This window comes from Balaenoptera acutorostrata, chromosome 20 (genome assembly GCF_949987535.1).
Source record: "Balaenoptera acutorostrata chromosome 20, mBalAcu1.1, whole genome shotgun sequence".
Classification (NCBI taxonomy): Eukaryota; Metazoa; Chordata; class Mammalia; order Artiodactyla; family Balaenopteridae; genus Balaenoptera; species Balaenoptera acutorostrata.
Genome location: NC_080083.1, coordinates 14622158 through 14634358, shown reverse-complemented (window position 1 = coordinate 14634358; position 12201 = coordinate 14622158). Strand labels below are relative to the sequence as shown.

The 12201-nt window shown below is 49.7% G+C and overlaps 2 protein-coding genes across 2 annotated transcripts in view; one reads left to right on the top strand and one right to left on the bottom strand.

Moving 5' to 3' along the window:
* Positions 1-5769: 5769 nt before the first annotated feature.
* Positions 5770-11338, bottom strand: MRM3 (mitochondrial rRNA methyltransferase 3). Its single transcript, XM_007183826.3, has 4 exons — positions 11025-11338; positions 10526-10770; positions 8941-9108; positions 5770-6763 (listed from the first exon to the last, which is right to left on the bottom strand). Exons 1-4 carry the CDS (start codon positions 11336-11338, stop codon positions 6213-6215), a joined length of 1278 nt encoding a protein of 425 aa, XP_007183888.2. The 3' UTR covers positions 5770-6212.
* Positions 11305-12201, top strand: part of GLOD4 (glyoxalase domain containing 4) — a 22627-nt gene continuing 21730 nt past the window's right edge. The window contains exon 1 of the mRNA XM_007183825.3: positions 11305-11542. Coding sequence (XP_007183887.2) covers positions 11453-11542 — 90 coding nt within the window. The 5' untranslated portion in view covers positions 11305-11452. The remainder of the gene's footprint in view (positions 11543-12201) is intronic.

The following is a 12201-nucleotide window of genomic DNA, read 5'->3' as shown; positions in this document are numbered from 1 at the left end:
TCAACCACTTGGCCATTCCTGTCCTTCATAACAAAAATCTTTTGGCTTGTGCTGTGCTCCATGGGGTGGGCAGTGTGGGGGGGGTACACACAAGATCCTCTTGACTTTCACCGGATATTTGGCAGCTATGTTTCAGAATTTTTGAGAACCAAGCCCTAACGTGGTCATCCGTCGAATCCTCTGGAAGCCGGGATGTTCGTTTGGATTAGAGCGCCAGAGGCAGATCCCCCGCTGGAGCTCTGGCCGCCACCTCTCCGGGTTTGACTTGCTATTGCAGGGGGTGGAGTCTCAGATTACAGACATCCTTGTGGACACGTATTCATTCCCCCCTTCACGGGAACACGTGCTCAGAAGCCTGAGAAGGCCAGTTGGAGAAACACAAGGAGTTGAGCATGGGTCCTCTTGTGAAGAATGGGGCAGTAGTTGGAGACTCTCAAACCTAGCTCTGTCCTAGGGCTAGGGGCTGCTCCGGGAGCCCTGCCAGTGTCTCCCTGGGGGGCGGGGGGTGTGGGGATGAGGTGAGGTCATCCTCACTTGGAGGATGGTCGGGATTTCTGTCTGTTGCCCTGTACCATGATGGCCTTGGAGCAAAGGTGGTCTCTCTTAGCAACTACTTAACCTTCTGGGGCAAAAGAAACAAAGTCCAGTTGAGGAGTCCTCCTCACAAGTCACTGCAGCAGAAAAATTAGGTCATTTGTGATCCTTCTACGGTCCATGCAGGGCCGACTAAACTACTTGCCACTAATGTCAACTGGACCCTTGACACCAGAATTCCCCTTCTGGAGGGGGGTGTGGAGGTTAAGATCAATGGGGAGGTTTACCAAAAAGGTGCTTTTGGTTTATACGGTGGCGACTTTGGGGGAAAAATGCTGGGGGAGGATCACCTCACCAGTGAAAAATCCCAGTCTCTATAGTGCGAGAGATCTTAAAGGTTATTGATGCAGACGAAGTGGGTGGCATCTTAATTCCCACTAAGCAGCTCCAAAATATCTTAAAATTCTTGTCGCTAATCGGAAGCAGGTTAAAACACCAGCTGTGACGTACTCAAGGTCTTCCGCCGGCAGCAAGGGAAACCATGCCCTGCAGGTTGAGGCAGGATGGTGGCTGTAAAAATGCCACCTTGGGGTTCCAGATCTGTGTTCACTACAATGACTTCCAGATCCGATTCTACCCATTTTCACAACAGAGATGAGATTTTTTTTTACCTGTCCCCAACAATAAAGATCTGCTTAAGAAAAAAAGTATGTGTGTGGGGTTGGCATGTACAGCGGGCAGCTGTAAAGGCCAGAGGGCGACTGAGAATCAGCTTCTTTTCCAGGAGTGAGGGGGCTGCCTGCTACCCCCGCCCCAAGTGTGTCCTCGCTGTCAATGACTCTCGCTCATCCAAGCGCAGGGAGCCTGTTCTGCTTTTCTGGCATCAGCGAAGCTTCAAGTGGTAATTTTCAGCCAGACTGTTTTTTCCTGTTGCCTAATTAAAGCCACTAAAAAGCTGTTCTCTCCTCCTGCGGCCTTGTTCCAGGGCAGCAAACGGAATTCTGCAGTGATAGACATAGTAGAATGTGGTCCAGGAACGGAGCAGCTGGACCCAATGAGGTCATCGGAGAACTACACACGCGTGTGCGTGTACACGTGGAGAGGCCTGCGGGCTTGGAGTGGCAGCCCTGGGAGGGGCCCAAGCAAGTAGCTGGTCCAGCCCCTCTAGTCGCGCAAGCATTCTGTTCACTGTTACCTCCCCCTCGGGCAGGCCCCTGCTTGCCCGCTGGGAGCAGGAGCTGAACACGGTGGCGGTGAGCAGTGTGGATCGTGGGAAGTCCGGCAGTGCCCCTGCAGCTTCTCTCCGGGTGCTGCGGCGTGAACCGAGGACAGCCCGGAGCTCAGGATCTTCCATTTACCCTGAAGCAGCTGTGTTCAGTGAGCTCTCAAACCTAAGTCCCTCTTTGCTGACACCAACAGGGACAAGAGCGCCCACTGCTTTCCTCCAAGCAGGCTGCTCAAGGGAAAATGCTTTGGGGACAAACAGCTGTTGTATATTCGCTTCATTATTGATTGTTCATTATTAGCAAGTGGTGCATGTGTGAAAGGTAAATATTTTCCAGGAAACAAAAAGCTCGGATGTAGGAAAATCTTATATTGGGTCTACTCTATGGCCGGGATTTCTCCTTCTACGAGGGTAGATCTGACATCAGGACATTCTAGGTATTCCTAAGTGTGAAAGCACGAAGAGAAGTAACTCTGCTGCATTTTTCAGCCTAAGTATGTCTCACCCTCTTGGCCTTCTGGAATACTTCCCGAGTCAGGAAATGTGTGACTAGATTTGGGTAGGACTTGTTCTGAGGGGCTGTAGGGTTTCCATGCAACAATGTGCCACCTCATGAAAGCCTCTGTCCCCAGGCCTGTAGGCCAGTGTGCAGCCCCAGGAAGGCAGCCAGTCTCAGGTCTGACTCCTGGGCGCTCTTGCCTCACACAAGTAAGTCACCCACATGGGCTAGAAGTGGGATATGGGAGGAGGCACGATTAGGACCCAGTCCCCCAAAACAGATCTCCTTTGATACCAGAGGATATGAAGTCCCCAGCCAGTCAAGCCACTCTGCCGGCCTGGGGTCACAGAGGTTCCAGGGCGACTGGGAGGCCAGACCCTGCTGCAGCCACGTCTCTCCCCAACCTTAGTTTTCTTCTTGCATTTTGAGGAAGGATCAGCTTTGGTGATGGTCTTCTCCAACTATGAGGCCTTAGTTGAAAAACTTGCTCCTCCCTACAAAACATGTGAAGAACAGAGCTGCTACCATGCGTGATGTATGCAGATTTTCAGTACCTGGCCTTTGAGCAGCGGCCTGGCTTCCTGAGGCTATGAGCACCTGCAGCTGCTCCAAGGTAACGCGGGACCCTGGTTCAGGGACTGTCAGTCACCCACAGCAGCACGTCTGGCTTCTAGCTTCTTTCTTTTGCGTGTTCACTGATGCGGAGGACGTGAGATCTTGGAGTTTAAAGGTGTCTGCACGAGTGTGTCCTTTAAAACACCTTTTTCAGGTGGGCCAGTCAGTTCTGCTCCCACAGCGGGTGGAGGCGGCTTGGCCAAGAGGGGCCCACAGCACAGCCGGTGGTTTTCAGCACCAGTCGGGGAACCCTGGGCGAGGCGCTGGTCCTGGAGTCTTCGTGTGGTGGCACAACACAAGTGGAGCAGTTCAGCTTTTGGTGACATCGGGTGTTGCTAATAACCCTGGGGCAGGTGGTAGAAGGCCCCAGTGGAAACCAGTCCCCCGAGGTCTGCTTATCCTCTGGGCCTTAAAGACTGAGATTCTAACATGAGCTAGTAGCCATGGCTGGGGGAGGGAAGAGGACTTTTCTGCCTCCCCTGCCCTGAAACTAAGCGGGGCGAGGCAGTGGGTTCTCCGTGTGAGTTCCAGGCACCTGGGGACATCAGCATTAGTCCAGAGCTGCTTTCCCAGAGGCTCCATTCAAGGGGAAAAGATGTGCTAGTTTTTTGAGGCAGCTACTTCCCATTTCTGTCCATTTCCTCCCTAGTTTTTGGTCCAATGTTCTATACTTCAGATTCTGCCGAGAATGAATGACAACGTGGGTGGGTCTTCAACTTTAGCACCTCTGAGCACAAACTGCTTGCAAAAGGCCCACTGTGGTGGAGGGAGACTTTTGACTCCATCCTCTTTCACAAGTTACATCCAGGAAAAATCCCCACCCTTCCCTTCAGGGTTGGGAGTGGTTGAGGCGTGACTGCCCCCTTGTGGCAGAAATCACCATTACAGCCACATGCAACACAAAAGCAAGGGGCAGCTTGGCCAACCTTCTGAAGGCTTCTCTTTCAGCCAAGCAATGTGTTTTACTTGTCATATACTGCTCAGTTTTCATTCCTGTCTCCTGGGGAAATGGTGACATAAATATTGGCCTCAAAACAGAGAATAATTCCAGATGGCTAATTTCCATCACTAGGCAAACAACTTCACCATTTGCTTCCCCTGTAATCATTTTAAAGAAAAATTTGCCCTTCCCTCTGCTAAGTTATACCCACAAATATACAAAAAGAACTCACAAGGCATGGTATACAAGTCATTGACTATAAAGTGAATGGGATGTAAATGTCTTTTCCTTTTTACACCCAGGATGATAGAATGACTTGCTAGGTGTGCCCTTCTGTGGTGCTTTGTTTTTCTGAACAAAGACAAGGTATAGGGTTTGTTGTTCTTTCAGTGGTTTTTACTTTACAATAAAAGTCAGCAGGAACAATAACCCAGGGACAAAAATTGCAGGAGACTGGTTTCATGCTGAAAAGGCATGAGCCTCTTTTTATTTTTTTATTTTTTTTAATCTTTATTGGAGTATAATTGCTTTACAATGGTGTGTTTGTTAGTTTCTGCGAGCCTCGTGTTTCTTTAGCACTTTTCCAAGGTGTTGGGAGACTGTCAATAGAGTGGTATCGTTCTCCGGTGTCCACCGCCCCCAATTTCGCCTGCTGGTGTGACGGACATTATAGCTGTGAAGCTGGCAGAGGGCCCCAGCCTTTGTGGGCTCAACACAGCATAAAGGCTGTGGGCTTTTCTACTTCTTAAAAGCTGATGGGGGATGGAGAGTCTCAAGAACATTCTGGGGGCCACTGTCACCCAACATTTGTGCAGGGCCCTGGGCAGCCCCAGACCAGAGTGGGACACCAGAGCAACTTCCGGCCAGTCACCCTGAGAGAGCACAGCCAACCAAAGAGATTGTTCCTTTAAAAACCCCTCCCCTCAAACATAACAAAGCAATCCCACTGGGGCACCACTTGGGGCACGGTCATGCGTGACCTTTTGGTCTTACCAGGGAGCTGGGCGAGCCAAGGGGGGAGGGAGGGGTCCACGGTTCGTCTTGGGCATGCTGCAACTCATTGGACCTCCCTGTGATGAGCAGCTGAAGGGCTCCCAAGGAACCCCAACCATGACAGGGGCCACTGTATGGAAGGGACGTGGTGACACTACACTGCTAGTGTCTTTGTCCTCAACTCCAACCATATTCGCTGTGGTTGTAAAAGCACTGCTTGAACTAGGTCCCATACTCCAGTTCCCGCCATCCCACCTCACACACACAGTGACTTACACACACAGCAATGACCACCTGCCTTTGCCCTCGTGTCCCTGGCTACATCCCGCTGGCACTTGGTGAGTAAGGAGCCAGCTTGCCCTGGGGGTGTGAGAGGGAGAAGAACAGCAGGGTCTTGCTGCAGAGTTGTGGGCTCAAGGGCCCCAAGCTCTCATCCTCAGAACCTCAGCCTCTCCCCTCGCAGAAGCCTCTGTTCACACAGCCTCCAGGAACAGTGGCATTTTCCTAACAGTTCTGTTTATGCAGGATGGGGGATTAATGTAAACAAGTAAGTCATTTCATTTAACCAAAAGTGTTATACAAAGTAGGACTAACAGCAGGAAGCTAGTAAAAAGGGTACAGCTTTGCTGACAGATGCAGGATTAAGCTGAAGATTTAAGAACTGTTTCCTCCTTTTCTGAACCAAGTTCTCAAAAAGATATCTGCAGAGGTGCTAAGAAGGTGTAATACCACCTGATGAATTCAGCTCTTTCACCAGAAATGGGGGGAAAAAAATTGTGTCACACATAAACAGTGTTTAAGTCATGGCCTGAATTAACAACCACAGAGATTAACACAGCCAAGCCAAAAGAAGAGCCAGCTAAACGCCATCACCTGTAGCCCTCAGCTTCCTGGGTCATTAATCTCAGCAATGTCCTCATCACTAGGCCAAAGATGAAAAGACAGGCATTGAGACCCACCGACCACACTGAAATAAAACTTTTTAATCTGCTGGCCTACACTTCACAGGGGTTTAATTTCCATTGACCAATGATCACAGGAGTGAGTGACCACGGCCGGCCTCTAACCAGCGCTCCACGACTGCAGAGCACCCCCGGCTGTGGAGGGAGGTGTCCTCCCTACCCAAGGTGATGCCCTCAGCAACTTTCTGGGCACAAAGATGCTCCTTGGTGGACAATTTTTAAAAACATACAGCCATGAGGAGCATTTACTTATGTTGTCTCTCTCTTACCCACACACAAATGTACATATACACACATATATAAAAGTCGGTGGGAAGATGGAGATCTCAGGAGGAATTTTGACCTTTGGTATTTTTGAGGCTAAGCAGAAAGTCAGGGAAGTTCTTATTTTTCCAATAACCACAGAGACGACCTAAAGCTGAGGACTGGCTTCCACGTCCCCTCTCAGTGGTAACTCCCGTCCCTGCTCAAGTGTTCCGCCCTCACCCGCAGTTGTCTCTTCCCTTCAAAGAGCAGGATGCTCGCAGCCATGGCCGAGTTCAGGCTGTCCACACCGGGCACGATGGGGATCAGCAGCCTCCCGCCGCCTGTGCTCTCAGCCAACTGCAGGGACTCCAGGCTCACGCCGCTGGTCTCCCCACCTATCACCACAGCTGCAGGTGCCTCTGTCCAGTCTGAGTCGTAACTCTGGACCTCAAGTTCAGGGAGCCAGCCTTTATTGGCTGCACTTTCTAGATTCTCTTCCTCCTCCTCATACTTGTGAAACTTTAGGGGTCGTCGGTCACATACCCAGCCGTAGTCACTGGCCTTATTAGACATCTGGGCCTGGGCCTGGGCCTGCGTGTAAAGGCCACAGTTGTCAGCCACGTAGACGCGGGTGTCGGTGGGCAGGTAGTTGGGCACTGCTTCCCAGTCCACGTTGTTGATGATGGGCACTTGGAAATGTGCGCCCATACCTGCCCGCAGCACTTTGGGTTCCCAGGCATCCACACAGCCTAGAAAATAAAAGGATCCAATTAACATTACAAACCTTCCCAGACATGGGGACTTTGAAGTAAATCAGATTAATTCTGGATCAGGAGATAAAGCAAAAAACGTCCTAGCGTGGCCTTCTTAGTGGCTGGGACCTCTGCCTCCCCAGCTATGGCGGTGTCCAGCCCAGGTCCTGGAGCATTCGTTCCTGCTAGTGCTGAAACAGATTTCATTCATCCCTTCAACGTTTACCACACACAGGGAATTCCCTGGTGGTCCAGTGGTTAGGACTCGGTGCTTCCACCCCTGGTCGGGGAACTAAGATCCCACAAGCCATGTGGTGAGGTCAAAAACAAAAACAAAACAAACAAAAGAAACATTTACCACACACGTGCCAGATATTGGACGGGAGATGCGAGAGCCTTAAAGTCCCCAAACTCAAGGAGCTCATGATGGAGTGGGCAATGGCGTCGGGACGCCATTTCAGCAGGTGACTACGCTATCAGTAATAACTGATGTAAAAGAAGCATGAACAAGGTAATAGAAAACCCTTGTACAAAGCAGGGCTATCAGGAAAAACCACCCGAGAACACAACACTGAGCGGGATCTTGAAGGCTAGGAGGGTTTTGTCAGAGAATGACCGGGTCAGAGGACAAAGTTACAGAAGTGGGAAGAAAAACTAAGTAAGGTAATTGGGCCAATTACTGAGTGGGGGTGGGATGGGGGTGAGGTGGGAGATGAGACCAGAGGCAGGAAAGGACCAATTTAAAGGAGGTTGGGTATGCCAGGCTGAGGAGTTTAGGATTTTATCCAGAAGACAATATAATGACCCTGAAGGATTTTAAGCATAGTAGTGACAAAATCTGGTTTATGTTTTAGAAAGACCCATTTGGCTTCCATGTTGAATCTGGATTGGAGCAAGGAAGATGCTAGAAATGGGGAAATTAGATCGGAGGCAATTACAGTAATCCAGGGAGAACCAAGGCCACAGCCCTTTCTTCCATACACACTTCCTCTCCCTTCCGTGCAGTCGTGCTAAACCCAACTACCTCTATGCATCAGCAGACACTTGGCCTTTCCCACAGGTCGGGAGACAGCAGGACCAGGGCACCACATATCCACTATCCTCCCCGACTTGTTAGCACGAGTCTCCTCATTATAAGTTATCTTAAAAGTTAGCCTGTCAAACTTCAGGATAGGTTAAGTAGGCAAACCAAGTTTAAAAAGGAAAAAAAGACATGCAGAATGTACACTGTTCACATGGACCCCCAACCACAGGGACAAGGCATGGGAGGTGGGCTGTGTGCCAAGAGGTGGCAGGAGGGGTGGGCAGAAGAGGGGCCCAGACTGGAGGGGCGCCATCTAGTCTGACCCCTCCACCGGTGGGGAGCAAGGGACAAGATGAGACTCCCCCTCATCCTGGTGTCAACACTGGCCACCACACCAAGTGTTCCTACTCTTTCCCTACCTCTCACACACCATCCGCCAGCATCAATGTGGAAACCACACTGCCTGGATTATACAGGTGCATTCCCAGACCACACCTGCTCTCAGAGGTCTCAACGAGGCAGGTGAGTGGGGTACTGCTGATGGAACCCCGCACCTCACTCATCCCAGCGGAGAGATGCATCCCAACAAGGTGTGACTGGGAGGAGGAGCTGGCCGGAGCAATTTAGGCGAGTCTCAGCAATGGGACCACTTCGGTTTACACCAAATGGTAGCTTGACTGTTTCTGATGAATGATCCTCTCCCTCCCCGCTCCCCCCAGGCTGTAATAGCCCTTTTAGGCATGTCCCAACTGTTAGGCAAGTCTGTTTGGAACCAAGGCTACTAATTCCCGTTTCTGACGAGAGGAGACAACCAAGTGTTCAAACCAGCATCTGTTTCTTCCCTGATTAATTATAAGTTCTTTAATAACGTAGCAGATGTCAAAATAACTTTAAAGATAATCAACATGAATGAGTGTGCCAGGCACAGTGCTAAGTACTTGATATTCATCATCTCAATCCTTAGAACAACCTTACCAGGTAGATTCTGTTATGCCCACTTTACAGATGAGGAAATTGACATTCAGAATACTGCTTACTTACACATAGCTACCAAGGGACAGATCCAAGATTCAAATACATGCATGTCTGCCCACAGAGCCGGCTCACTTACAAACGTCCACCTAATCCACCCAGTAACAAGTGCTCTTACCTTTGGTGAGTAACACTTTGCTGCAGCCTACACCAGCAGCAGATCGCAGAATTGTCCCCAGGTTCCCAGGGTCGCGGAGATTGTCACAAATCAACAATATGGGCAGTGTGTGGCGAAGCTGAGTCTCTGGGTATGTCATCTTAACGTGGTCAGGTTTGGCAAAAATCCCTAAAGAAACAAAAAACGTGGTTCATTTGTCTGATGTGGGCATGGGGAGTAATTTGACTTTTCATTTATTTATCATTCTTTGTGTACTTAATTACATACTAGGTGAAAACATTCTGATCGAGAAATTCAGTGCCCTCCTCTCCCTCATAACTGCTTTCAACCTTGGAGTGTATCCTTTCAGAACCTGTTCCATGCATCTCCCTACATGTATGTCCATCTACCCATATATAAGTGTTTTTTCTTTTACCTAAAAAAAAAAAACAAAAAAAAATCACACTCTATGAAATTATTCTGTAACCCAGTTATTCTTTTTTTCTTTTTGGGCCTCACTGCATGGCTTGTGGGATCTTAGTTCCCCGACAAGAGATCAAACCCGGGTCCTTACCAAGGACAACTATAGCTAATAAGAGCACAGTTACTTAGACTGAGTGGAGGACTTTAGTAGTCCAAGTCCCCACCCTACGGGAGAGTTCTGGGCACAGGGGCACAGATTCCTAGGACTTGCTGGGTTACAGAAAAAAGAGACGGTCCCCAGAATTTCCGCTCCCAATTAATAGCTGTACAGTGAGCCCACTACAGGGAATATGCACACACAACTGGTGTGAGAGGCCCTGGCCTAAACATTAGAATCTTGAAGAAAACGGCCTCCCTGCCCCAACTATCCCTTACTATCCAAGAGAAATCGCTACACTCACACATTCGATTCTCATATCTTGAATGTCAAAAAAGTATAAAGAGTTTAGTCTTTCCATATTTAGAAAAAAGACTTTCTAAGTGCTAACAGACAGTCTATTAGAATCTTGAGTTGGATTCAATCAAATGAAGACAAGGTTTCCTGTTCAACAGGCTAAACAGGGCGATAAATTGCAGCTTACTGCTCACACCTGCTTCTAGAATAAGGGGGTCAACAATATATAGGTATTACCACACTGGCGAGGTTTTGTGGAAATGGAGGCTAAATCTTTTAGTAAACATTTTAATTTTTTTTTTTTTTGGCCGTGCTTCGTGTCTTTCAGGATCTTAATTTCCCAACCAGGCATCGAACCTGGGCCCACAGCAGTGAAAGCACCGAGTCCTAACCATTGGACCACCAGGGAATTCCCAACATTTTCTTAATTTTTAATTGAACACTTAAGGTTGAAGAAGTGACCCCAAAAAAATAAGGTCTGAGGAAGACTGATTATTCCCTAGAGACTATTAAAAAAAACCACAATACAAACGACAAAAAAATGGCTTGAGTCTCCACTGAAAATACAAGATGCACAGATTTGAGACCTGTATTTTTCTGGATGTCTTAAGAAAAGGTTAGGCACAGTAATATTCTGAATTTGGTTTAAATAAAATTTGTTGCCCGAGACAAATATGAACAAATAATCCCAAGTCTCTACTTCTACAGACACACTGGATAACCACTGACCCATTATTCCTTGTGGTGTTACTAGGTCGGACCAATCCTTGATGTCCTCAAAGTTCACCTTAATGAGGCTAACACCCTTCAGCTTCTCAATGGGCAGCTCCTTTATGTATTCCAGACGGCTAAAGAAGAACACTTTGGGCACAGCACCAGCCTTGAGAGCATCTGCAATCAGCCTACGACCTTCCAACAGGATCTTCCCTTGCTTTTCCCGAAATGGCCTGGACTTAACTACTGTCATCACACTGCTGTGGGTGGAAACAAAAAGACGGGGAATTACCAACATCCTCGTTACGGAGACACACCTAGTTCTAACAGACATGAAGAGCTTCGCAGGGAAAGAAACGAACTGTTAGAAAGACACTTATCCTGCCCTTCGTGCATAATAAAAACCAGCGAGTTGTGCTGGAAGAAGTCCTCCAACGGGAGGAAAGTGGTCAAGGTCTCGTCCTGAGGAGGAAAGAGAAACGAGAAAACTCGACAAGTCTCAGGAACACATCACCTCAGCCTTTTGTCTCCAGGGAAAGCCTTATCATAGCGAAGCCCCGACTCTTCCCAGGTGCTGGGGGTCTGGGATGGGGGAACCTGACGCGACTGCTTCAGTCGCTGTTCGCGGGGACTGGTCTCTGCCGCCGCCTTCCGAGGCTGCTTCCCGGGACCGGGCTTCCGTTCCACGACCTGACCTGATGGAAACACCACTTTCACGGGGCTGCGCCGCAGCGCCCGGACCCAGCGCCGCGCGTCGAGTTCCCAAGTCCGCACCACCGGCAGCAACGGTCGCCTGGCCCAACACGCGCACTCCCCCAACACCGCCATCTTCCCCTGCGCCGTGAGCTGCGTCACGAGGGCGCGCCCGCGGCGATCTGTGACGTCACTACCGCGCCGGCGTCCTCTGTGGGCGGTGCGGCGCTGTACGAGTGACGGTTGGTCATGGCGACTCGTCGGGCTCTGCACTTCGTGTTCAAAGTGGGAAACCGCTTCCAGACGGCGTGTTTCTATCGTGATGTCCTGGGAATGAAGGTGGAGACGGGGCGGAGAGGGGTTGGCGCGCGAGGGGGTCGCGGGAGGCTGAGCCCCACATGGCCGAGGGAGGGGAGAAAAGGGTGTGATGTGGATTTCAGCAGGAACCCGGGTGTCCGACCTTAGCCCCTAGACTTTCCATTAGCCCTGTGGTTTTCAACTTCAGGAAGCGTCGCGAGTCGCGGCTTGGGTTAGATGGACTTTGAAAGGGGGTCACACTTACTAGTCGCCGATTGTGTGCCCACACACGTCCTTTCATTTAAGTTTATTCACGAATGTTTATTCTGGCCTTGTGAAGCTTCTAGTCTAGTGGGAAAGGCAGTAAATAAAAAGTTATGTATAATACTCCTCCGGTGAACAATGACTCTCTTCTGGTTTGGAGCCTTTCGGTTTAGATATCAGCATTAGTCAGAGTTCTGCTTCTCCTGTTGCTGGTTTGAATGGTCTCTTGGATATTCAGTCTCTCTGGGCGAGTGCTCCAGTTCTTCTCTCCATAGTCCAGATCTAAGTGTGAAGTGAGAACCCATCCTCGTCTCCAACACCTGGAAGTGGCCTCTCTCCAGCTCTGAGCAGCTGTGATTCTGCAGAGATCACTTGGGTGGCAGGCGCTGGTGGAAGCTATTGGGGAGCTTCCTGATAAGCAGGGACTTTAGATGTTG

Excerpts from the sequence above, each read along its gene's own strand:
- MRM3 (XM_007183826.3), bottom strand. The coding sequence starts at position 11,338 with ATGGCGGTGTTGGGGGAGTGCGCGTGTTGGGCCAGGCGACCGTTGCTG. Across the intron at positions 9,109-10,525 it reads AACACCACAAGGAATAATGG|GGATTTTTGCCAAACCTGAC; the intron begins GTCAGTGGTTAT and ends TTGTTTCTTTAG. Across the intron at positions 6,764-8,940 it reads CAAAGTGTTACTCACCAAAG|GCTGTGTGGATGCCTGGGAA; the intron begins GTAAGAGCACTT and ends TTTATTTTCTAG.